Genomic DNA, 26,059 nt, shown 5'->3' on the forward strand with positions numbered 1-26,059 from the left:
GAAGTCGTGGGAGGCAAAGGCAATCGAAAAAATGAAACACTAACGAACAGGAAAAGTGAAAAGCGTACGTGGAAAATGCAAAAATAGATATTCAGGGACGGAAAAAGGGGGGAAGAGAGAGAAAGAGAAAAAGAAAAGAGAACCCATAATGGATGAGGAATTAGCAAGCGACCACTTCGAGGGCAGTTTGTTTATGGGTACGAAGAAAAAAGAAAACATACAGCTGACGCCGGGAAGAATCAAGCGTGCAGGGGAAAGGGGAGGGTCAAAAACAGAATAAAATCCGGGGCAACCGCACGAGGTGTGGCGCGGGGTAGGGTGAGTTTGTGGTGGTGTGCGGGTCGTCATCGGTTTTTGAGTTACCGATCCGTGGTGTACGAGGGAATGAAGTCACAGCAATAGTTCAAGCTGTCCGGACAGAGGCGGAGAAGGAAGAGGGTGGGAAGTGCTAATGGCCACTTACTTAAAGAGCGGAACGGGAAGAAGGAAAAGAAGGATAATACAAGGTGAAGAGAGGGAAGAGGGGGGGGGGGCTCTGCGGAAGGTGGAGGTGTAATGAGAGGGTTGAAAACCTCTGAAGTTCTTCTTTGAAACAAAAATAAATCAAAGACCTCCTGATATCAAACCAGGGAAAAGTGCACGGGGAGCTGAGTGAATGTCACATTAGATAAACATTTCATGATTGTTTCCTTTCCTCTTCAAGGAGAAAGAACTTCCACCAATGATTTCACGTCCACGTCCACAAAAGACGAAGACAAAACACTTCAAAGCTTTTAAGAAAGTGAAGATCGAAGATCTTCTCATTGGTTCATCCTCAACAAACCTCTACGTCTTCGTTCCACGAATGACGTCTGTGTGAAACATTTTAATGTTAATTGATGAAGAAAACTGTTGTTGGTTTGTTTTTTTTCTTGTTGTTGCTCAGTTTATTTTGCGTTCAACATAATATTATATTAATCCTTTGACGTGGACGAAGCATCAGAACTACAACAGAAGCGGGGTTCAGTGTATTTGTAGTGAAGCCCTCAGCTCTGGGCTGTTGTGGCGTCCTGCTCTCATCCATAATTCATCAGTTGAGCTGAGGCAGACGGCAGCAACATAAGGAAACACATAGAAGCTGCTCTCCCGTAGGGTTGGAGCCGGGCTGGACGCCTGGAGGAGAGAGGAGGCATTAACAAGAGAAGAAGAAGCAGGCGACGTGGTGAGTGGATCCCTCCGGGCTCGATGGATTGGGGCGGAGAAACATTTGCTGAGCCTCGAGGACGCTGAGGAAGAAAACAGCTGAGCTCCTACCTAATCCTAGGAAGTGAACGCATCACGTTTTTCAGTCATCTCTGTCTGTCTGGTGACCCACTCGGACGTGTTGTTCTGTTTAAAAGTGTCAGACACACGACTGCACTGTGGTCATTGGAAAACTTGAAGAGGAGCTCGATCCCAGTGAAGCGATCAGCAAAAACCGAGTGTGTGTTCTCATTATATTTATTTAAAACAAGCAGGTCCGACGAGCAATCTGATTGGTCCAGCAGACGTTTAAAAGGCTCAGATCACTAACAATATCACTCCACTTCCCACACGGTCACAATCCTGAAAAACATGTAAACAAATATAATAACCACTGGAAGTACCATAAATAAAATAATACAGGAATTTTACTTATTAGACCGCCTGTTAACACAGGTGTGTACCACCCTCGTTAACAGGTGTGTACCTCGTAAACACAGGTGTGTAAACCTCGTTAACACGGTGTGTACCGGTTAACACAGGTGTGCCTCCTTGTGTTCAACAATTTGCTGTATCAGACCTCTGTACAATATATTTTATGTATAGTTTTTGTTCTTCTATCTATCTATCTATTCTATCTATCTATATTCTATCTATCTATATTATCTATCTATCTATCTATCTATCTATCTATCTATCCACCATGAACAGTTAGTGAGCTCATAGAAATGTTTCGCAGACTAAAGGTGACTGATGTGGAATTCCGTTAGATAAAAACATGTTTGTCATTTTGATTCCAATCCAGAGGTCGACTGGTGTTTAGTTTCCTCCGTTAAAGGGCCAACCTTCAGTTATATACATTTCTGGTTTTCTGTTAATTCCCATGGAAAAGGTTCCGACATAGAAAATTTCAGAATTTTGCCAACCCTGCATGGTAACCGATGATATTTTCTGTGACCCTGGCTGTTGACAGGTGTGTTCTGTTGGTTTGTTTCGTCCTGGTTCTGGAGACAGACCGCAGAACTGTGGAGAACATATGACCTCTGTGACTGCAATGACATATTCACATTGTATATTCATCCATAGGTCCTGTGCTGTGAAACTTGCTTGTGTTTTGAGAGACGGCTGTGGTCGAGCGCATAGAAGGTGAATGAGGAGAGGAGTGCGGTGACTGCTGGTCGTCAAAGCTGGAACCTTCAGGAGTCTTTGTGGTCAGCCCAGCATGCTCGTCTGTCACAGCTTTAGTGTTTCAGTCCATTTTGTCCATGTGTTTCAATTTCTTCTATGAATTTTTCATATTTGGGAAGAAATGAAAACATAAAATTCTCTCTTTGTTCTCCGATGTGCTGCCCTGGAACATTTGAGCTGCTACGTCCTCTGTGTTGCTCTGTGAGCAGACGGTTGATGACAGACCAAGCAGTCAGCAGCGTCTCTCCACGGAAGCTCTGAATACTGAGCAGGGATGCAGGTCTGGGTCAGTGTGGTCGTGTGTGATCTGCTGTGACACGGGGAGGAGGAGGAAGGAGCAGGAGGAGGAGCCGGAGGAGGAGGAGGAGGAGCAGGGTGGATGATGATAGATTAGAGTCAACATCATTGTGTGACAAACTTGGTTGCATCTGAGGTTTTTCCCTCTGATGTCCTCCGGCTGCTCCCCTCAACTCTCTGTGATTTACAGAGTTATGATGGACAGTGAAGTAACCGCTGGACTAGCTGTTAGCTGCTGTAGCTCAGTGCTAGACTCAGCTGTATGGTGTTGCTCATGACGCAGTTTTAGTATAGCTGGTTAGCTCATGTTAGCCTCATGTTAGCGGCTTAGCTTCTTGTGTTTTAGCTTATGTTAGCTTCAGTTTGTTAGCTGCTGTTACTTGTTACTCAGTCCTGTTAGCTCTGGTATAGTACTATTTAGCTCATATGTTAGCTGCAGTTTTGTTAGCTGCTGTTAGCTGCATGTTAGCTCAGTGTTAGCTTCTAGTCTGTTAGCTTATGTAGCTCAGTTTGTTAGCTGCTGTAGCTTCATGTTAGCTCAGTCTGTTAGCTGCTGTTAGCTCATGTTGCTCAGTCGGTTAGCTGTGTTAGCTCTTGTTAGCTCAGTTGTGTTAGCTCGTGTTAGCCTCATGTTAGCTCAGTCTGTTAGCTGCTGTTAGCTCATGGTTAGCTCAGTTTGTTAGCTGCTGTTACTCAGGTGACGTCCCCGCAGACTGTCTAAAACCTGGACGTAGTCTCCGTGACGTCCCCGCAGACTGTCTAAAACCTGGACGTAGTCTCCGTGACGTCCCCTAGACTGTCTAAAGTATTGTCAGCGTTAGCAGAGAGCTGCTAACATCGTGCAAAGTTATCACTGCAGTGGTTTCTCACTCTTTTCTTCCTCTTTATGAATTTGCTCCATTTTCTCTCCCAGTTTGACCTGGAAACAAAAACACGCCAACAGGCATGAATCACCTTGCATGTCCCTCAGGGGACAGTCATCATGTGCGTATAGGCAGGAACATGTAAATGGGCTGAGATGAAAAAAGGTTACCTCGATCTGTGAAGGTCACTTTACTTCCTTTTCATAAAGTGTTCACATTGTTTCTGTTCCACTGTTTGAGGACAAACTGTCCTTCAGCTCGACCTGGACGTAGTCTCTGTGACGTCCCCGCAGACTGTCTAAAACCTGGACGTAGTCTCTGTCAGCTTGTGTGTCCTCTGTGATGGACGAGGCTGTAGTGCAGAATGAGACATGTTGTCTCTAGTTGATCTCAGGTCAGTCTTAGAAACGATAACAGACATCAGAGCCTCAGGTGACTGGAAGGAGACGCAGCGCTGCATGTCTGCCTCCACAGACTGTGATGAAACATCCTGTGTGTGTGTGTGTGTGTGTGTGTGTGTGTGTGTGTGTGATGGCAAACGACCAGATGGCTGATGGGAGGAGACGTGACAGAAGAGGTGAACTGTATCAGAGCTGAATGGAAAAACAGACATGATAGAAACAGAACTCCAACATTTGATGTGATTTATTTTAATATTAGAAACATTAAACCAAAAACTGACCTGTGATCAGCTGAACGGTGTCTCTGTCATTCGTACGTCTGTTCTCACACTATGTAACTTTGGGCTCCGGGTCGGGAGAAGTACGTAACGCTTTACGGCACTAAGTCACACAGCAGCAACTATTTCACTGATTCTGGTGAAACTGGATCATATTTTATGGAGGAAATGTTTTCTGGTTTTCCCTCTGATGTCCTCCGGCTGCTCCGCCTCAACTCTCTGTGATTTACAGAGTTTATGATGGACAGTGAAGTAAACTGCTGACAGCTGTAGCTGCTGTTAGCTCATGTTAGCTCAGTCTGTTAGCTGCTGTTAGCTCATGTTAGCTCAGTTTGTAGCTGCTGTTAGCTCATGTTAGTTCAGTCTGTTAGCTGCTGTTAGCTCATGTTAGCTCAGTCTGTTAGCAGGGCTGCCTGACCTGTGAGCTCAGAGCAATGGGGGAGTGTTAGTGTTTGCACTACAGGTGTTTTAGAAGAAGAAGAAGTCAGCAGCCTCTATGGACATGATGGCAGAGGAGCTAAGAAGAGAAAAAGAGAGAGAGTGGGATTAAACTGAGCAAACACTGATGTATCCGTGACATTGGTTTAACGGACAAAGTGTAGCTCAGGTGAGACCTTGTTGCCATAGAAACCGCTTCCACCTCTTTCCTGCTGTCAGTATTGACTCAAAGACTCACACACACATTTCAGAGTACAGATTTAAAACACACACACACACACACACACTCTCTCTCTCTGTGGCCTCGTCCAGATGGGCGAGCAGAGCGTCACCAGAGGAGCGAGTCACTGCAGCCCCGACAGATTTTGGCCCCGGGATTGTCTCCAACCCCCCACGGCCTGCTGGACTGAAGCCAGACGACGAGCTGCATCAGCCTCACGTCAGGCCTGATGACACACTGAGGTGTCTGCGGAACAAATGAGTCACGCTGTGAAGCAGTGACGCTGTTCACTTTCTGCTTGTTTGGTGTGAAACATGAAGGACCGCTGTACAAAGACGGGTCATGTGAGCAGAACTCAGGACGTTTGAATGAAACCAGAGATGATGTGTGAGCTCTCTGCCCAACTCGTACTTGTTATGTTGAGTCAGTCCTGTGTGAAGTCAGTGAACTGTGAGTACATGGATGGCACATTCAGAGTGAACACTGGACACTTCGCGTCCAAGTTACAACACAGTGCGCCCTACCTCCAGACAACTTCTGAACCAGCAGGTAGCAGGAACCCAGCAGCCTGCCGAGCTGGTTTTCTTGCCGGGTTTGGCTCCTGAGTCAGTTCAGTTATCTACACGGCTGACCGAGCTAACCACTTCACTGCTGATCAATGTTTCCATCATGAAGTCACCTCAGTACTGTAACGTTATTCCCTGTTGGTCTCAGAGGCTGAGCTCCGACCCGGTCAGAGAGAGCTGGAAAAGTGGTGACACGATGAGATTTCAAAGTTTCCAGATCTGCAGCTGAAGTAACGTTGGTTTCTTTCTCTCTGTTTTGTGTTGCAGGTCCGTCAGCAGGCGTGAAGAAGACGCACACATGTGAGTTCAGTTTCTGTTCATCAGCTGTTTGCTGCGCGTGGAAGATGCCACCAGAGTCCAATAATTCCAAATATTCCTGTTTGTTTGACGCATTAAAGCTTTTAGAGGAAGACGGTCTCATCTGAAGTCAAACATCTTCACCACATGAGTTTTGAACAGTTGTTTTGCTCACTCAGAACCAGCGTCACTGTAAATCATGCAGGACTTTGTGAGTTTGCAGGAGAGATGAGGATGAATGTGTGACGAGGCAGCGCTGCCAGAGCCCGGTCTCTCTCATTACAGCAGATAAGGACGGGTAATGAATGAATGCGAGATCCTCCCTGCAGTCGACGGAGCGTGGGACGATCGGAGGGAGAAACTCTGATCCACCAGGCGCCGCCGAGGCATTTTCCAAACAACTCGTAACGTGCTGCTGTGAGTGTATCGACTCGGCTGTGATGAGAGGAGGCGCAGAGCCTCTCCGAGCATGAAGAATGCAGCTCTTGCTGCTCCTCGGCTTCCTCCCTCAGCTGGCAGGAGTCGCTCTCGCCTGCAGAGGTTCACTCTGCTGGCTCTTCTCAGGAAGCTTAATCGTTTCAATGATGCTCAGCAGCTCAGCACTGGTTTGTTGTATGAAGCAGAGTGGCACGTTGCCCTGTTAGCTCGAGCTGCACTTCAGCCGTGTTTGAAGAAACTTTTCTGTTTTTTCTCCAGCAGAAGAACTTAAATCTCACTGCGTTATCGTGCTTAGTTACCTGTTCAGTAACTGTTCCTTCCAGACATGACGAGAACCTGCTGAGAGTTCAGCAAAGACTGTAAACAGAGGGGAACAACTGACCACAGAGACTACGTCCAGGTTTTAGACAGTCTGCGGGGACGTCACGGAGACTACGTCCAGGTGTTAGACAGTCTGTGAGGACGTCATAAAATAAACATTAAACATGTTGATGATGTCATGAAGAAAATAAATTTGAATGTCTGAATAAAATCTTTATTTAAAAACTCCTCTGAGCCTCTCATTGGAGGAATGACAGACACAGACATCTCATTGGCTGACAGTCGTGTCAGTCAGGAGGGGGGCGGGGCATACTGGTGACATCACAGTCACATGGCTCCTCATGTGGTTGTGAGAGCAGCAGAGGGTGACAGAGCTGAGAGAGCTGCTGCTCACACACACACACTCACACACACACACACACACACACACACACACACACGGCTGGTATGAGTCTGGATTATAAATATGTATTTTGTGATTTCTGCAATGAAAGGTAAGAATTTAAATATATAATTATCTGTGTTAAATATGCAAATTAGTTGAAGTCTGTGCTGCTGAACTTCTGTCAGAGATGTTTTGTTGTCAGAGAGATGCTCCACTCTGTCTCTGTTTGGACAGGAACGGGTTTACTAAAGTTGTGTTTACATATTATTTATTATGTATTTTTTTACTGTGAAGTTGTGCAGCAGTTTATAATGTAAAACGACCTTTAGCACCTGAATGCATCAATAAGTACTATGTCATCCTGCGTATTGAGTAGTACTTCTACACATATGTCATATTTGTACTCAGCGGCTCAGTGGTTAGTACTGAGAAGGTTCTGTTTGTGTGTGTGTGTGTGTGTGTGTGTGTGTGTGTGTGTCAGCTCTGTGATGAACTGCACACCTGTGCACGGCGGACCCCGCCTCTCGGCTCCAGCCCCCGTAAAGAAGAGCAGTTCTTGAAAATAGATTTATTTCTACTTTAATTTAAAGGAGGAAGTCTGATGTTGATTCTGGCGCCCCCTGCGGACACATGGAATGTTTTCAAACCTTTTCAAGGATTTCAAGGATCATCATGGTGACCGGCTCTTGTTTGTGAGTTTTAGTGTTTAGCTCCACACGTGATCTGCAGAGTTTAAGGACGACTTCACTGATCGTGGAAATACTGTTTTTGGGAATGTGTGTGTGTGTGTGTGTGTGTGTGTGTGTGTGTGTGTTGGACAGGAGGAGGATGTGAAACCCGGGTGATGAGGATGTGGTTTTCAGACTGTGACGGTTTGAGTAAATAAAAGTTGTGGGTCAGGATGAGAGTAAGTCGTCAGTGAAACAAAGAGCTCACACGTATGCTGCAGATTTAAAGCCGCTGACTTCACGTCACCATCAGCTGGGATCATTTCACGGATCCGTTACGCTGAGCACAGAGTCAGTGTAAAAACATGAATATGAGCTAATTCGCTGGAAAGTCAGTCCCACATTTACTCTTGTCCGGCGGCTTCTTGCTCGCTCACTCTCTCCTTTTCTCTTCTTAGCTTCCTCCGTCAGCGTCCTCTTCACTCTCTTCTCCTCTGCCATCATGTCCATAGAGGCTGCTGAGCCCAGCTCCGGTTCTGGCACGACACTGGCTCCGCTCCTTGTCAGTATTGCCCCGCGCCCCCTGTTCAGATCTGTATTCTCTCGGCTTGATACTGTGTGTGTGTGTGTGTGTGTGTGTGTGTGTGTGTGTGTTCAGCCCGCCTGTTATGTCACAGGATTACAACAGTCAGGAGATTATTTAACTGCTCCCTGCAGGGTGGAGGTGGTGACATCACTCAAAGAAAGTGACGAGCATCATCTGCTGCATCTGTCCCTTCTCTGCATCACGTGACCGCACGAGCTGATGGAGGGAGGAGCAGAGGGAGGAGCAGAGGGAGGAGCAGAGGGAGGAGCAGAGGGAGGTGCAGAGGGAGGTGCAGAGGAGGGACAGATCGGGGGGTTTTGGCGGTCACGCAGAACCTCCTGACTCGAGCAGGAGGAGCCAGGTGGCTGAGGGCTGGTGACCAGCCCAGGAGGAGGAGCTGAGGTCGGGATAACGGTGTCCAACAACCCGTGGAGACGCACCGGCTTTGTTACCTTAGCAACAGCTACAGCCTATTAGAGACCATGCATAGCAGAATATGAGCATAACATTAGCTTAACAGCTAAAGGAGAGACCCAGCAGCAGTCAGCTCAGAACCAGAACCAGAACCAGACCCAGCAGCAGCTGATCTCACTGCCTAGTCCAGCAGCAGTCAGCCCAGCTCGGCGTCTGTCTTTCAGCCTTTTATTTCACCAAGCTCTCACCAACCACTAAAAGTCAGTCCCACATTTACTCTTGTCCGGCGGCTTCTTGCTCGCTCACTCCTCTCCTTTTCTCTTCTTCTTCTTAGCTTCCTCCGTCAGCGTCCTCTTCCTCTCTTCTCCTCTGCCATCATGTCCTAGAAGCTGCTGAGCCTGGTTACCTACCTCTTCTTCTTCCTGGTCGTCCATAACGCCTGTTGGTACAAACAACAGCAGCTAACAGACTGAGCTAACATGAGCTAACAGCAGTTAACAGACTGAGCTAACATGAGCTAACAGCAGCTAACAGAGCTAACATCAGCTAACAGACTGAGCTAACAGCAGCTAACAGACTGAGCTAACATGAGCTAACAGCAGCTAACAGACTGAGCTAACATGAGCTAACAGCAGCTACACCTGTCAGCAGTTTACTTCACTGTCCATCATAAACTCTTCTGTAGTGTTGACAGGATGGTTTAGTAGTAATCGTATCTGACCGTCTCCAAGACGACGTGCTTCAAACGGTATCAGCTGTTGAGACGATGATGAAACAGAAATGCTCTGCTCTGTTTCGTCATAACTCCTGTTCTTCACATTCAGAAACAAAGTCTTTCAAAGTCCTCGTCTCTCCCTCTTTGATCCCGGCTCGGAGAAACTTCATTATGTTTCAGTGCTGGGTTTCAAATGAAGTATTCCTCAGGGATTTGTGTTTCTTCTGCGTTCTTTCAGAGTAAACGCAGTAACCGGCCGTAGCTCTCTGGAAACTCTTCCAGCTCATTAGCCTTCACGTAGCGCCGCTATGCTGCTAATTGCACATTACACAGTGGTTTCTATACAGCAAGCATCTGCAGCGTCCACAGGGAAAAGCATGGAAGGTTCAAGTCTTCACATGGAGCTCTGAATTTAAATTACAGTTTTAAAATGTCAGCAGACCAGAGGAGTTCAAACCTGGCCTGCTACCAGACACCAGCGCTCAGCTGTCAATCATGACGTGAAAAAACAAGAAAAATCAGCGTAGGAACGATCTAAAGCGACAGAAACGTGGACTACAGGTGACAGTCCAGATGTTTTGGCTTCATCTGGGGAGCTGCCTCACACAAATTTAATTCATTGTTTGATCCTTATTAGTCTGGGATGTCCTCACAGACATTTACTATCACAGTTTGGAGATTACTGTGCCGACCTGATGGAGAAGTGACTAAGAAAAAACCTCCAACTGTGGCTGTTGAACAAGCTGCTGCTTCATCTGCTGCCAGGCTGAATGGGCGTGTTGGTGTTCCATGTGCCGCCATATGTCCGCCGTTATTACGTCTGCGCTGAGATTATCCGGAAGCTGGACGGGGAGATTAAAGAACGTCTGAATGGACACAAGATGTTTTGTGTACAGAGTGTACATCGCTACATCATGAACTCATGTCAGTTCATAATGCAGGAGCCAAACCCGGCAAGAAAACCACCTCGGTAGGCTGCTGTTAGAATACTGCTCACTGCTGGTTCGGAGGTTGTGTCGCTGGTCCGGCCGTGTTCACTGGAAGGTAAGACGCCAGCTGCAGTGCACGCTCACTCACTATTGGCTGCTGTAAACCTTGATATCCTCCCTATCTCGTGTCTCAAGAGGGAGCCAGGTGTAGTCTGATGAATGTCCTGGAGTGACGCTACTTGAGTCAGCATCAGTTTAAGACTACAAGTCTGAAAAGAGTAGAAAGACTACAGTAGGCTGTTGTGGAGAAGTTGCTGAAGTCAAAGGTCAAAGGTCAGGAGTTCAGAAAGTGTTCAGGAGCCTCTGATGTCTGATGCTGTATTATTTATTGACGCTTGGCCAAGGAGAATTAGAGACACTCTCAAAGTTCATCAGAAGTGCCTGAGTCGGTCTCACATTCTGCCCAACTCATCCTGGTGGATCGACTTTAAACCCCAAGATAACAGCACAAATACTACACGCCCAGAATGAGTCACAGAGAATGTCTTTACCCATGGAGGTGTTATTGTCAGCATGTTCTAGTCTGGAGACACAGATGTCTGTTTACGCAGATTGGACCGTCAACAACAAGCTATCTATTATGTCTATGAAGGCAGCAACAGGTCTCTGTGACCCTGGACACCACAGTGTGGAGATAGACTGGCACCTACTGTTCCCAACCAAAGCCAAACAACTAATACTGCTGAGGACCTCAAGGCCCACACGGGACCTCAAGGCCCACACGGGACCTCAAGGCCCACACGGGACCTCGTTAACCTCAGGACAGGAAACTCCAGAACACAGGCCATGTTAGCTGCTACGAGTATAACAGACCACAATCTCTGACTGGACTGTCAAGTTGCATTGTGGGTAATGTAGTCGCCAGGATTCAAAAAGAGGTTGGTGTGTCATGTCTGTAGACCTCAAATTGTCTCAGATTGTTTGTGATGTCAGCGTGGACTGAGTGCTCCTGTTCTGAACTTGCCGAGTTCAACGCGCGTTCAAAGTTTCTAAAAAAAGGCCCAAACAGACGATGACCACGTATCCCATGATGCCTTTGAGGCTTTGCACGAACAGAAAGGACAGTGTCTGCAGATCTGACATATTTAACTCTGTTTAACACACCAGTGAAGAAGAAAAGGAGAGAAGAAGAAGAAGAGTGTCTCTGAGGGAGCGTCACTCCTCTGATTAAACTGAACACAGGTTTCGTTACACGCCGCTGACGGACGACCGAGCAGATGCTGACGAACATGAAAGCTTCCTGTGTGTTTGATGGCTGATGAGTCATTACAACAATTTCCTCTGAGGTTCACTGATGTAGGAGGAGGAGGAGGAGGAGGAGGAGAGGAGGAGGCGCGTCGTCATATCTTACCCATTAAACCAAAGGTCAACCTGAGCTCCAGGTGTGGACAGTACAGGCATGATCAGTATGGTAATTACTGCAGCACCTTGGTATGTTGATTGAATTGAAGTTAATCTCACACGCTGACCTCTTCAAATGACAACAACAATTATTTAAAGATATTTCAGCAGCGATCTGCTCTGCAGACTTTGGGTCCTTGGTTTTTGTAACTAAACTAAACGAACTTCTTTAAGATGAATCAACAATTCGTTCACATGTTCCTCTGGATGGGAACCACAAACCTTGTGAGGGAGCTGGAAAACAGAAAGTTTGTTACGTCATCGTTCATCTGCTGACTGATTGAAAACTTCATAATCAGACAAAATGACTGAAATCACCATCTCTGCTCTCCTCCTCTTGGTTTCTATTGTTGGCCAGAGAAGAAGAATCTTCTTCTTCTGTCTCCAGTCTTAACTCTCTGCAGTGAGCCTGAGGGGAACTCAAAGAAACAAAGCAGATGTTTGTGTTTGCAGCTGGCCGGGTGTATAAATATCTGCCGCGCTCACATCAGCTCCAATTTCAGGCGCTGGCTTTGTTGAACGTCGTCTTTGATGTGGAGATGCAGAATTCAGAGGGGATTAACACTCGGAGAGCTAATTACTGCACAGCGTGTGTGTGTGTGTGTGTGTGTGTGTGTGTGTGTGTGTGTGTGTGTGTGTGTGTGTGTGAGCCTTTGTTGTTTGTTGATGTTTTAAAATATCTCATATGATATTTTTCAAAGAAAACAAGAAGTTGATGTACAGAATGAAGTCATGGTCGCTGACGCAGCATCAGATTTATTCATCTTTTTTATTATTAGATTATCTTTAATGTAAATATGAGAAGGGACAATAAAGCTGGACACACATTATCATATTTGTGGGATCAATAATCAATAATAACCTCAGTGAATTATCAGAAGTTAGTGAAGCCGCTGTTTCCAGTCTTTATGCTGCAGCTCTACGTTCACTGTACAGACATGAGTGAGATGAAGCTGCACATCGAGCTCTGAGCAGCAACATTAAACATTAAAGTTTTATTTTATCGTGGTAAAACGTTGAGCTGCTTATCGAAGCTGTGCATTAAGGCACACTCTCCTGTGTCAGCGTGTCTTTAAAACATTTCCTCTGAGTTTCAAACACTGGTGAATTATAAAGTGGAAACGTTCTCGTGGTCTCATTCCACCAAACTGAAGCTTAACAGACGGCGAGATAAGCACATTCATCACCGGGCTGCAGCATCCTGTGCACTGCATAAACAACAGCAGAGCAGCTGAAGTGTCTATATGTTCATCAGAGGACTGACGTCCTACAGTTTATATTAATGCAAATCTGAAATAAAAACAATGTTTGCTGCCGTAAAGTTAGAACCTGAGCTCTGATTCGTCCATTTGTGTATTACTTGTAATCTGACAGCTGATTGGTCGCTTGGTCGTCTGCACTCTAATTAACAGAGCTGTTGTAATTAAACTTCAGACGTCGCACTAAGCTGCTGTTTGATATTTTGTGAACATGAACATTATTTTCCAGCTCAGCTCAGCAGTTTGTGAAGCTGCTCGTCGTCTTCAACTGATCCAAATTTATGAACCAAAAGAGTGAAGCTTGTTTCTGCAGACAAATGTGTGTGTGTGTGTGTGTGTGTGTGTGTGTGTGTGTGTGCTCATGTGGCTGCATGCTTACATAACTTCCCTCTCTAAATATAGCAGCTCAGAGCCGAGCTGTCACTGTAACAAACTGCTAAGTGTATAAATACAAACGCCTGTCTGTCTGTCTGTCTGTCTGTCTGTCTGTCTGTCTGTCTGTCCTCCTGTCTGTCTGTCTGTCCTTCTGTCTGTCTGTCCTCCTGTCTGTCTGTCTGTCTGTCTGTCTGTCTGTCCTCCTGTGTGTCTGTCTGACAAACCGGTCTGAAAAACAAACTAAAACAGGAGTAGTTTGTGTGTGTGTGTGTGTGTGTGTGTGTGTGTGTGTGTGTGTGTGTCATGTATCACCTGAGTGTTTGAGCCTTGAAACGTAGATGTTAACAAGCTGTACAGCACCGTGTGACATCAAACCTGTTATAATAATAATAAAGTTAATCAAAGCTCTGATTTATATATTTATACATATTTAATAAATTCACTGATATATTTAGTTTGATGTTTAAAATAAAATAAAAATAAAATAACAGAAACATGTTTGATCTACATCAGAATGTTTTTTTATTTTTTTAATATCAATAATTTTTCTGTTGTGAGCGTCAATAAGTCACTTCCTGTTCCTGCCAGCAGCCGTCGATGGTTTCTCGTTATTAAAGTTGTTACAGTAACGATGATGTAACTTTAAGTCACAGTCAACAGAAAATGAAACAGCCGCTTCGATCATCTTTGAATCATATTTTACAGCTAAATGTCGGATCACCTCATCGGTTCTGAAATGTGACGATTAAAAACAAAGTAATTAGTTTCAGTGAGTCGCTTCATCAAGCTGAGCGTCGCACATCACTCAGACACGCTGAACTTAGCGGCGGTGAAGCTCAAAGCATGCAGCACTACCAGGCTGTGAACATGTTTATTTCTGCTGTTGGACATTTGGACATGGGGACTTATGGAGACTGACTCACTTCTGGAGCCAACCTCTAGTGGACGTTAGAGGAACTGCAGGTTGTGGCACTTTCGCCTTGGCTTCATTTCTCGGTCACAGAGGTTGAACCATAACCAAAACCTTTAGCACCTTTAGCACCGTCACATCTAAAAAACAGATTTCAACAGCGTTTTAGCAAACACATGATGTCACGATGATGTCACGATGATGTCATGATGATGTCACGATGATGTCACGATGATGTCACGATGATGCGTCAGGTCAGGTGTTGAGTTCAGCGATCTGATCGAGCCGCTTTGATTTTTTGGAGCGTTATTAAACTGTCAGAGATAACTCCGTCCGTCTGTCGTCTGTCAGCGTTTGTCTTCTTATATTTGATGCTGAGTTGTGTGTGTCGAAATAAAGCACGACAGCTGATGTTGGAATCAAACCTCCACGACTGTAGCTGATACAGCTGCTGACAGATGTTTGTCTCTGTGTCTGCAGCTCAGATTGAAATCATTCCCTGTAAGATCTGTGGAGATAAATCATCTGGGATCCACTACGGCGTGATCACCTGTGAGGGCTGTAAGGTAAGCTCCGCCCCTCTCCTCATGTGTCATGTGATCACTTTTTTTGTTTCTCTTCAACTTTAATGTTTCCAGCTAATTTCCCTAAAATCACAAAGTTTCCTCTCCTGTGGGTCAGGGTCTCCTGAGCAGAACGAGAGGAAACATCTGACGTTTACTTTGGACCGTCAGTCCAAACCTGTTTAGAACGCTTCCCCAAATAAGCCGGAGCGTGCAGCTGGAGCAGCTGCTGTCGGCAGCTGGAGGCTCATTTCACAGCCAACGAGCCGCGGATGGAGATTTATCAGCGTCCAAACCAGAGAGAGAGATGGTGGAGGATGCTGGGAAGGGGAAAGAGTCGGACTGAACATGTCAGAATAACTAACAGCTCGTCTTCTTTCAGGGTTTCTTCAGGCGGAGTCAGCAGAGTAACGCCGCCTACTCGTGTCCTCGCCAGAAAAACTGTCTGATCGACCGAACGAGCCGCAACCGCTGCCAACACTGCCGTCTGCAGAAATGTCTGGCCGTGGGCATGTCCCGAGACGGTGAGACACACACACACACACACACACACACACTCACCTGCAGAAACATCTGGCGGTCAGCGTTTTGTACGATGTGAGCCTGCAGACACACCAGCAGTGCAACATGCAGTCAGTGTTCATGTTCGGTTCATCATCGTCGCTTCATCCTGAGAACAAAGTTTAAATCAGAAACTTGAGTAAGACTCAAGCTAACGTCATACAACATGACCGGACCGAACAGAACCTCTGACCCAGCAGTGAGCAGCAAAGTCTGTAAATCACCTCGGTGTAACATCAGTCCCTGTTGGTCATAACCGTGCATCATTTATCAGGTTACTTGTATTTTTCCTGAAAGAATCCTTCGGCACTTTACATATTTAATTGTTTCAGACGCTTCAGGCGTGCAGTGAACCTAAAGTTCAAACCACACACTGTTTGGTCGGATTTCTTAGATGTGAAGACAAAGAGCAACAAAGGAATGGTGTGTCTGAGTTTCAGCATGATGTTTCTGGGTTATGTTGATCGATATCTTTAAAGTATGGAGCACTGATACACAGCTCTGGTACTTGAAGGGGAACTCCATCCTCAGTTGAGTCAGGTTGGAAACTGGTTTGAAAGTGAAACTGATCTGATCTGACCTCTGCAGCTCTTTCTTGCTTCTCTGCCTCAAACACAGCTGTGAAGTTCGGTCGCATGTCCAAGAAGCAGCGCGACATTTTGTACGCCGAGGTGCAGAAGCACCGCCTCCAGCAGCAGCAGCAGCAGCAGCAGGGCCCACTCATCCTGTCCCACCCCAGCATTGGCAGCCCAAGCCCGGGCGAGTCTGAGCCGCTGTCCCCTCACTACTGCCTCTCCTCCAGGGGCCTCACGGAGCTGCCCGATGAGTTGGGAGGCTACATGGAACAAAACTCACCTGAAGGAGGATCAGTATCATCCAAGGTCTGTGGTTTGTCTACATGCTACAGTGGATTGAATCACATGCAGTCTGTGTATAACAAGCTTCTCTTCCACAAACAGGCAGACTCTGGAGGAGGAGGAGGAGGAGGAGGAGGAGGAGGTGGGTTCTATCTGGACTTCCAGCCATCGCCGGACCAGTCAGGGCTCGATATTAACGGCATCAAACCAGAGCCGCTGTGTGACTACGGCTCCAGTAACGACTTCTTCCCGTACTGCTCCTTCAGCAACGGAGACACGTCACCCACAGTGTCCATGGCTGAACTTGGTAAGGAGCAGGAGAGAGGCAAGGGGAGACAAGAGGAGAAGACAGCAAACTGGAGGAGGAGATGAGGAGGAGGAGGAAGGAGGGAGGAGGAGGAGGAGGGTGGCCAGGGAGCACGTCTCCACTCACTGTGTTTGTGTATTAAAGCTTAGATAACGTACAACTGACAGAAAATGAGTCAGACAGGCGAGCCATGAGATCACATGGTCCGTGTCCCTGAACGGTCTCGTGGAGGTTTTGTTGTGTCTTTGTTGGATTCTTCTTTTGGAAATTCAGCAGGTAGGCCGACAGGTCGGGTGCTGAAGAGAATGTCCATGTCATCTGGCTGCAGAAGCTGCTAAACGTTGCCGGGTGTCCGACCCCGGATAAGCATCATAAAATAGACGGATGGATGAGATCAGGCGTGCACTGTCTCTATGAAATGTTGATTTAGTTTGATAAACAGCAGCATTAACATGATGTACAGGTGTGATTCCCACCTGCTCGGATGCGTGGCGCTCTAAACAGGAAGAAATAAACCGGAAAGTTTCAGAGCGCTGGAGGGAAAAACAAAGAAGAAGAAGAAGAGCACAAAGAGTTCTTGGAGACAAAAGAAAGAAAGAAACGAAGTGTGGGGCAAGCGGAGGCAGAGAGGTGGATTAAAATAGCAGGAGGTTGGAAACTCGTCTTCAGAGCTCATTAAAATCTCTGTGTGGTAATTAGCTGTCTGTTAATTAGGGCCAAGTGGGACGTGGCAGGGCACTCGAAGGGGGAAATCATCTCTTTATTCTCCCCGGAGATTTTTTTTTTTCTCTGACAAAAGCATTTATCATAAAACCTCCACCTCCACCTCCACCCGACCCGCTGGTCCAAAAGCTCCATCAGCTGACTGCGTCTTTGAACCTCGATGTTTTGGTTTCGGGTGTTTCTTCATTATTCGTTCATTCAGGCTGGAACAATTAGCACGAACAGACGCTGAACAGTTTCTGATCTGAGCTGCGTTCACAAACATTTTGTATATAAAAACATCCCAGACGGACCTGATTCCAGGTGGCAGCAGGTTCAGCAGGGCGTCCTTCTCCCCAGCACATTCCAGCTCCTCCTGGAGCATCCCGAGTGTTCCCAAGCTACATGGGCTATGCAATCCCTCCAGCAGGTTCTGGGTCTGTCCTGGGGTCTCCTCCCAGGGTTGTCTGAACCACCTCAGCTGACTCCTTTTGACGCAAAGCAGCAGCATCTCTACTCCTACTAACCCCAGATCTCTAAGCCCGGCCACCCGATGGAGGAAACTCATGTCAGCCGCTTGTATCTGCGATCTCATGACCAGAGGTGAGGGTTGGAACGTAGATGGACCGGCAAATCGAGAGCTTTGAATTCTGGCTTAGCTCCCTCTGAACCACAATGGTCCGGTACAGTGTCCGCAGTACCAAACCACCGATCCATATCACGCTCCATTTTCCCACAAGACCAAGATACTTGAACGTGGGGCAGTAAATCTCTCCCAACCCGGAGGGAGCATTCCACCGTAGTGCCAGAATGTTCAGCATGTTGCATCAGTATATACAGAGCGGTTAGGTAAGACCAAGTCAAGACCAGGACCAGACTGTGACAAGACTGAGACAAGACCAGGACCAGACTGTGACAAGACTGAGACAAGACCAGGACCCAACAGTACGTAGCTAATAATCCTGAAACTCTTTAGGTGTGGCCTTGCAGCATTTACACACGGTGTGTGTCTCTACAGACACTGAAGAAGATTTGTTAACAATTCAAACAATTCAGTGATGTCCGTGAAGTTCTGGTGATGGACTCAAATCCAGAGTCTGACGCTAACGTTAGATAAACTAACCAAACAAGGGATGAAGGCACGATGAGTCTTTGTTGAAGAACTGGAGGCTACAAGTCTGCACTCTGACCTCTGACCTCACCAAAGCTGGAGGACGACCTGATCAGAGATGTGCAGGATGAGCCGAGTGTTCACTCTATCAATCAGCTGAAGGATTTTTAAACATTAGCAGCTCATCAAAAGATTGTGACAGTTTTCTGTCTGAGCGAGGCCTCGCTGCAGGTTCCTGAGTCAGGTTCAACATTTTCTAAGTTGATCAGCAGCTCACTGTCGCGTGTTGTGTTGCAGATCATCAGGCTCAGATCATCTCAAAGTCTCACCTGGAGACGTGTCAGTACCTGAGGGAGGAGCTGCAGCACCTGAGCTGGCAGAACTTCCTGCAGGACGAGGTGGAGAACTACCAGAGCAAGGTGTGTGCGTGTGTGTGTGCGTGTGTGTGTGTGCGTGCGTGTGTGTGTGTGTGTGTGTGCGTGTGTGCGTGTGCGTGTGCGTGTGTGCGTGCGTGCGTGCGCGCGCGTGCGTGCGTGCGTGTGCGTGCGTGCGTGCGTGCGTGTGTGTGCGTGCGTGCGTGCGTGCGTGCGTGCGTGTGTGTGTGTGTGTGTGTGTGTGTAGCACTGTTCTTCTCTCTGAGCCGTGTGTGAATATTTTGTCACCGTGTCCTCTGCAGCCGCGGGAGGTGATGTGGCAGCTCTGTGCCGTAAAGATCACCGAGGCCATCCAGTACGTGGTGGAGTTTGCCAAACGCATCGACGGCTTCATGGATCTCTGTCAAAACGACCAGATTGTGCTGCTGAAAGCCGGTGAGAGGGACCGGCACGGGTCAGAACGTGCTGCATTCAAGGACACATCAGTGTCAACAATATAAAGACTCAAAGCGACGATGGATGTGAACAAACTCAATGAGCTCAGAGCCACAGACAGGAAGTCAGACAGGAAGTCAGGCAGGAAGTCAGGCAGAGAGACGGGATTTATTGACAATGAGAAAAAGATCGCCTATAGAATATATAAATAATATTAACTATGAGAGGAAACACACAGGAAGGTGACGTGAATATGTTTATAGTGATTTATAGTTGACTTTAAATAAACAGATCACACCAGCTGATTTGTCACATTCATTATTTTTTGTATTAGCTGTTAAAATGCAAATTATCTCATTAAATATGCTAATTAGAACACATTTTCAGAACATACATGTAACTCTGGAGGAATCAAACTTCTTGCTTCATGTTGTTGACATACAGAGCTTAACACATTTATTAGACCTCGTCCTGTAAACCATTAACATTCATACAGCAGCGTGTTGAACCAAAACCATATTTTTAATGCTAAAACATTATTATTATTATTGTTATACAGTGGTCCCTCGTTTATCGCGGGGGATACGTTCTAAAAATAACCCGCAATAAACGAAATCCGCGAAGTAAGTTTTACAATTATTATCCATGTTTTAAGGCCGTAAAACCCCTAACCACACACTTTTATACACTTTTTGTACTTAAACAGGACACAGAACACATGTGAGGTTCTCCCTTAGCCAATCAGGACGCAGAACACAATGCACGTTCATACTGTACAGTACGCTGTAAAAAACAGCATGCAAAATTACACTGAAAAAAATCCGCGAAACAGCGAGTCCGTGAAAAGTGAACCGCGTTATAGCGAGGGACGACTGTACATGAGTTTACTGTTTTACAGAAAAACTGAAAAAACATTAAAGCACATTATCATTTCTGAATTATTTATTTACATTCCTGAATATTATGTCTGATTCATTTCTGACTTCTCAGAGTTCAGTGAGCGGCTCACATTTAAAAATGAATTTGAAATTCTTCATCCTGATGGTGAAAAGTCGAGAGTTAAAATGCTTCATGACGTGGACGATGTTTGCTAAGTCTGTAACTTAAAGAAATGAAATGTTTAATAGGTTAGTGCTGTGGTTTAGTGTTGACGTCTGTCTCCATCATACTCCATCATATTTCACTATCTGGACCAACAATGACAGAAAGTTGACAAGTAAGAGCCTCCACACTCACACTCTTCCTGTGTGATGGAGGCTCTAGCTGTGTAAATGGGGCGTTATGTAATGTAACTTTTAGTGAACGGACACAAACAGTCGAATGAAGTCAAACAGAAATCTGAATTTTAGAAAAACAAACTGAAAGCACAAACATGACCGATGAAAACATGAAAACACGTTTTTATATTAAATGAAGCTCGGCCATCGTTTCATCAGCTGCCTCGTTAACGTCCTTCTGTCGTTTGCCGCCTGCGTTCTCGTTCATGTTAAAGTTGAATTCAGTGATGACTGATTAATCAGCTGAATCAGATAATCAGCAATGAGTCATTAAATGATCGTTAGATGTGACATCATTATTACTCATCGTGTTTTTGTCCCGTCAGGATCTCTGGAGGTCGTCTTCGTCCGAATGTGTCGCGTGTTCGACTCTCAGAATAACACCGTCTACTTCGATGGGAAGTTTGCTGGTCCTGACGTCTTCAAAGCATTAGGTGACTCTTCCTCTTCCTCTTCCTCTTCCTCCTTATTAAAGGTCCAGTGTGTCACATTTACACAACATAATCTTCATAACTCTGTTTTCATTCGTGTTTAATGAGCTGAAAATCAGACACTGCAGGTCGTCTTCCACAGTCCACGCCATATAAAGTCATTAAAGTGATGAACACATGAATGCATCCATATTTATAATCCAGTATGATGTATATTATTCTGTTTCCAGGCTGTGATGACTTGATCACGTCAGTGTTCGACTTCGCTAAAAGCATGTGTTCTCTGCACCTGTCGGAGGACGAGCTCGCTCTCTTCTCAGCGTTCGTTCTGCTGTCTGCAGGTACGTCTCCTCATCAGGTAACTGCATGTTTCCTGCGCTGTCACCTTCCCTGAGCTTTATTTTTACTGTGTGTGTGTGTGTGTGTGTGTGTGTGTGTGTGTGTGTGTTTTCTGTAGACCGGTCGTGGCTGCAGGAGAAGCTGCAGGTGGAGAAGCTGCAGCAGAAAACTCAGCTGGCTCTGCAACACGTCCTGCAGAAGAACCAGAGAGAGGACGGACTGCTCAACAAGGTACACACACACACACACACACACATGCACACACACACACACACACACACACACACACACAGCCTTCAGTACTGCTCCCACACAGTAAAAATAAAGCTCAGGGAAGGTGACTGTGGAATATTCCGCCCTGGTTTCTGGCTGCAGGTTTTTGTAAATCAAACAACATAAATCATAAATTACCTGATCATACAACATGTCACATGTCGCATGTCACATGTCGCGTGTCACATGTCGCGTGTCACATGTCACATGTCGCATGTCGCATGTCGCATGTCGCGTGTCGCGTGTCGCGTGTCACATGTCGCATGTCGCATGTCGCGTGTCGCATGTCACATGTCGCGTGTCGCGTGTCACATGTCGCGTGTCACATGTCGCATGTCACATGTCGCGTGTTGCGTGTCACATGTCGCGTGTCACATGTCGCGTGTCACATGTCGCATGTCACATGTCGCGTGTTGCGTGTCGCATGTCGCGTGTCACATGTCGCATGTCGCATGTCGCGTGTCGCATGTCACATGTCACATGTCGCATGTCGCGTGTCGCATGTCGCATGTCACATGTCACATGTCACATGTCAGACTCAGATGTGAAGGAAAAGGCCTCACGCCGCCCTCTTGTGCTGAGATGGTGAACTACAACTCATTTGTATCGATACACTGAGCTCATTGAAGCTGAAACAAGTTCCTCTAACACTGAGAATAAAATGAGGTTACACAGCTGTAAGTTAGTGTATGAACACACACACACACACACACACACACACACACACACACACATCAGCTTCATGTTCAGCTGAAGTTCAGTTGAGGAGCGGCCTCGTCCTCTGACAGATGAGAACATTTTCCTCATGATCCTCTGCAGATTAAAAATGTTACTGCCAGTACAACCAGAAATGATTTATATCTGAAACTTTTCAAAAACATGTGTCCACTAACTCTCCTCCTCTCCTCCTCTCCCCCTCTCCCCCTCTCCTCCTCTCTCCTCCACTTCCCTGTACAGGCCACCAGCTGGTCGCTACGGCTACCCCTCCGTCTGGTTGCTGCTGTCTGCCGATCTGACGTTTCTGCTAATCTGGCAACCATCTGGGCAACATCTCTGGCCAACACTCTGCACCTGAGAGGAAGAAGAGGTCTGTGGGAGGAGGAGGCGGAGGGAATGCAGTCTGGAGGATGAAATTATTTTGGTTAAAACAATCAATGCATCCTGAAAGAACGTTTGACTCACCGTGACTCCACCTGTTCCGTAACACTCAGTTTTTCATGTCATTCAGCCAGTGACACCACAAGGGCTCTACAATACTACAGTACCCTGAGCCCAGCTCGTTGTGCTGGGGAAGAGGTTTCACATACTGTTTCACGTCTCTTCTGGCATGCATCTTGCAGCTTCAAATGAAAAATAGTTTCCACCACCAATCAATCTGGCTGTTGCCATCATCGCGCAGGTTCAAACTTGCCGAGCAGCGAGCACGTGAGATGATGTTTGTCTTTTTAGTTAAAGATCGCATCAACCTGAGTGCCCGGACCGGAACCAAAGAACGAACTTCACGGGTCAAATGAGAGAAACATCAAGACAAAAACTAGGAAGCCTTGATGTTGGTTTGGCTCAGCTGCTTCTTCTGATATCGTTTATGGGAAAGCAGCGTTCTTATTAAAGTCTTAAGAAATCTAAACCTCTTAAAACCTCTGACGCATTAGACCACCAACTATTCCAAAGCCCAAAACTTTTTCTAGAGATCTCAAAACTTTTAACACCTTTGAGTCTAAAATTGATTTTTTGATCTTTGTTTTATGGCATGCCTGACAACAAAGATGAGGCTCAAACATAATGTGGAGACAGATGAGGCGTTCACTGTCCAGCATCTTTAACAACACTGGAAATTCGTACCGTTGCAACGGTTGTAAACTTTCTATCGGAGCTCGTGTTTGAGTGTTTGTGTTCTGTCAGCGGCCTGCCGCGACGCTGATATGATGTCAGGCGTCAACGAGTGCTTCCAGCTGATCCGGGTTGCGATGGATATGCTGAACCTGCAGAAGAAGGCTGGACGTGTCGAAGTGAAGCAGGTTTCCGTGCGACTATGTAGATAGCGGATCCACGCTCTGAACACGAGATGTGATGTGAATGGCAGATGACGGGAAACCACCTGCTTCCTCACTGCATCCAAACCAGAGCCCTGAGGAGGAGGAGGGAGGAGGAGCAGGAGAGTAGGTGAAGAGAAGGAGTTCAACTCTCCGTTTTTGTGGACTCCAGGAGAAAGGAGGACGGCTGGCGGCGTGGACGTCACCGCCCGGGTCTCCGCGGGGCTCGGTTCATCTAAAACCCGGGAGGCGGGTCGCCGTTTAGTCGCGTCGCTCCGCCGTCAGTTCAAGGTTCAGCGCCAACAACTCCTTATAAAGAGGAGGGAAAGTCAAGAACCACCCACGTCGGGTACACGGCCCGGACCGCACACCGCTTCTCCGTGTGACGGGAGCACAGAAGGAACGCAGCGCTGACCACCTTACTCTTGAGGCTGGAGGGTAGAGGGGAGGGAGAGGGGAGGAGAGTGAGGGGGGCGAGGGGGAGGATAGATGGCGGGAGGGGGCGAGCGGGGGAGGAGAGGGGGAGGAGAGGAGGGGAGAGGCGGATGAGACGGGGGAGGGGGGGAGCGAGCGAGCGGAGAGATGGGAGGGGGGAGGGGAGAGGAAGCTGAGGAGGAGGAGAGGAGGGAGAGGGGTAGAGGGGAGGATGAGGAGGGGGAGTGAGAGGAAGAGGCGAGGAGGAGAGGGGAGAGGGGAAGGGGAGGAGAGGGGAGTTGAGCGGAGGAGAGGGGGAGGCGAGGGGGAGAGGGGAAGAGGAGAGGAGGAGGAGGGGGGAGGAGGGAGGGGAAGAGGAGGATGAGCAGGAGGGAGAGGAGAGGAGAGGGGGAGAGGGCGGACGGAGGGAGGGGGGAGAGGAGGGAGGAGGGGAGGAGAGGGGGGGAGAGGGGAGGGAGAGAGGAGAGAGGAGCAGGAGAGCGGAGCTGAGGAGGGGAGGAGAGGGGGAGGAGAGGAGTGAGGAGAGGGGGGAGAGGAGGAGAGGAGGAGGAGGAGGAGGAGGAGGAGGACGGAGGAGGAGGGGGGCGGGAGGGGGAGGAGGGGGGAGGAGAGTGCGAGGATGAGGGGAAGGCGGGCAGGAGGAGGAGGGGAGCGGAGAGGAGGAGCGGATAGGAGGGAGGAGAGAGAGGGGAGTGAGTAGGAGCGGAAGAGGAGGAGAGGAGCGGTGGCGGGAGAGGGAGATGGGAGGGGGGAGAGAGGGGCGGCCGAGGAGGGGGAGGAGGGGAGGCAGGAAGAGGGGCGAGGAGAGGAGAGGAGGGAGGAGGAGGAGGTAGCAGGCGGTGAAGGAAGCTGGGGGAGAGAGGGGGAGGAGAGGGGGAGAGGAGGAAGGGGAGGGGGAAGGGAGAGAGAGAGGGGAGAGGAGAGGGGAGGAGGCGGGGAGAGGAGCGAGGGTCGGGCGAGAGAGGAGGAGGAGAGGAGGAGGAAGCGGGGAGGGAAGGAGATGGGAGAGTGGAGAGAGGGGGAGGAGAAGGAAGGCGGAGGGGAGGAGAGGGGAGGGAGGGGGGAGAGGAGAGGGGGGACGGGAGAAGAGGGGGAGGAGAGGGAGGAGCGTGGGCTAGGGAGGGGGGAGGAGAGGAGGGAGGAAGGGGGAGAGGAGGAGGGAGGAGGAGGGGGAGGGAGAGAGGAGGCAGGAGAGGGGATGAGGGGGAGGTGGGAGGAGGATGAGGGAGGAGGAGAGGAGGGATGGAGGGGGAGGGGGAGGAGAGAGGGGGAGGAGAGGAGGAGAGCGGAGAGGGAGGTGGGGAGGAGCGGAGGGAGGGAGAGGGGGAGGGAGGAGGAGGCGAGGAGAGGGGAGAGGGGGCGGGGCGGCAGGAGGAGGGAGAGGGGAGGAAGAGGGGAGAGGAGAGGAGAGGGCGAGGGAGAGTGGAGGAGGAGGGGAGAGGAGGAGGAGAGGGGGGGAGAGGGGGAGAGAGGGGAGGCGGAGGCGAGGGGGAGGGAGGGGGGGAAGGGTGGGGGCGGCGGAGGGGGAGGGGGACGGAGAGGGCGGAGCGGGGGGGAGAGAGGGGAGGAGGAGGAGGGAGGAGAGGGGAGAGGTCGAGAGGAGCGAGGGAAGGAGAGGGGGTAGGGGGTAGGGAGGAGAGGGGGGGGAGGCAGGATAGGCGCGGAGGGAGCGGAGGAGGGAGAGGGGGGAGAGCGAGGGGAGAGGAGGAGAGGAGGGAGAGGGGGGGAGAGGAGGAGGGTCTAGCGAGGAGGGAAGAGAGGAGAGGAGGAGAGGAGAGAGGGGAGAGGGGAGAGGGGAGGAGAGGAGAGGAGAGGAGGAGAAAGGAGGAGCGGAGTGGATAGGGGAGGGGGAGAGGATGGAAGAGAGAGAGGAGAGGGTGAAGGGCGGATGAGGAGGGAGACGGAGCGGGAGAGGGAGGTGAAGAGGGGAGAGAGGAGAGAGAGGAGAGGGGGGGGGCGGAGGGAGGGAGGGGAGGAGAGAGGGACGAGGAGGAGGACGGGAGAGGAGGAGGAGAGGAGGGGAGGGGGAGGAGGGGAGGAGGCGGGATGGGGAGGGGGAGGAGGGGAGAGGAGAGGAGGAGAGGGGGAGGAGGGAGCGGGAGGAGGCGAGGAGGAGGGAGATGGGAGAGGA

General features: G+C 48.5%; 1 protein-coding gene across 3 annotated transcripts in view; it reads left to right on the plus strand.

Moving 5' to 3' along the window:
• The window catches only part of LOC104934194 (nuclear receptor ROR-alpha), a 74,238-nt gene that overhangs the window by 41,627 nt on the left and 6,552 nt on the right, over positions 1-26,059 (plus strand). The window contains exons 2-11 of one of the 3 annotated variants that reach the window (XM_027274422.1): positions 5,740-5,772; positions 14,711-14,796; positions 15,176-15,317; positions 15,973-16,235; positions 16,314-16,518; positions 18,629-18,750; positions 19,008-19,140; positions 20,744-20,851; positions 21,079-21,189; positions 21,306-21,418. In XM_027274422.1, coding sequence (XP_027130223.1) covers positions 5,740-5,772; positions 14,711-14,796; positions 15,176-15,317; positions 15,973-16,235; positions 16,314-16,518; positions 18,629-18,750; positions 19,008-19,140; positions 20,744-20,851; positions 21,079-21,189; positions 21,306-21,418 — 1,316 coding nt within the window. Of the gene's footprint in view, positions 1-5,739; positions 5,773-6,794; positions 7,023-14,710; positions 14,797-15,175; positions 15,318-15,972; positions 16,236-16,313; positions 16,519-18,628; positions 18,751-19,007; positions 19,141-20,743; positions 20,852-21,078; positions 21,190-21,305; positions 21,419-26,059 lie in introns of those variants that run through there. The other 2 variants (XM_019257080.2, XM_027274423.1) reach the window with 2 other exon arrangements.

Source organism: Larimichthys crocea, chromosome XXIII (genome assembly GCF_000972845.2).
Source record: "Larimichthys crocea isolate SSNF chromosome XXIII, L_crocea_2.0, whole genome shotgun sequence".
NCBI lineage: Eukaryota > Metazoa > Chordata > Actinopteri > Sciaenidae > Larimichthys > Larimichthys crocea.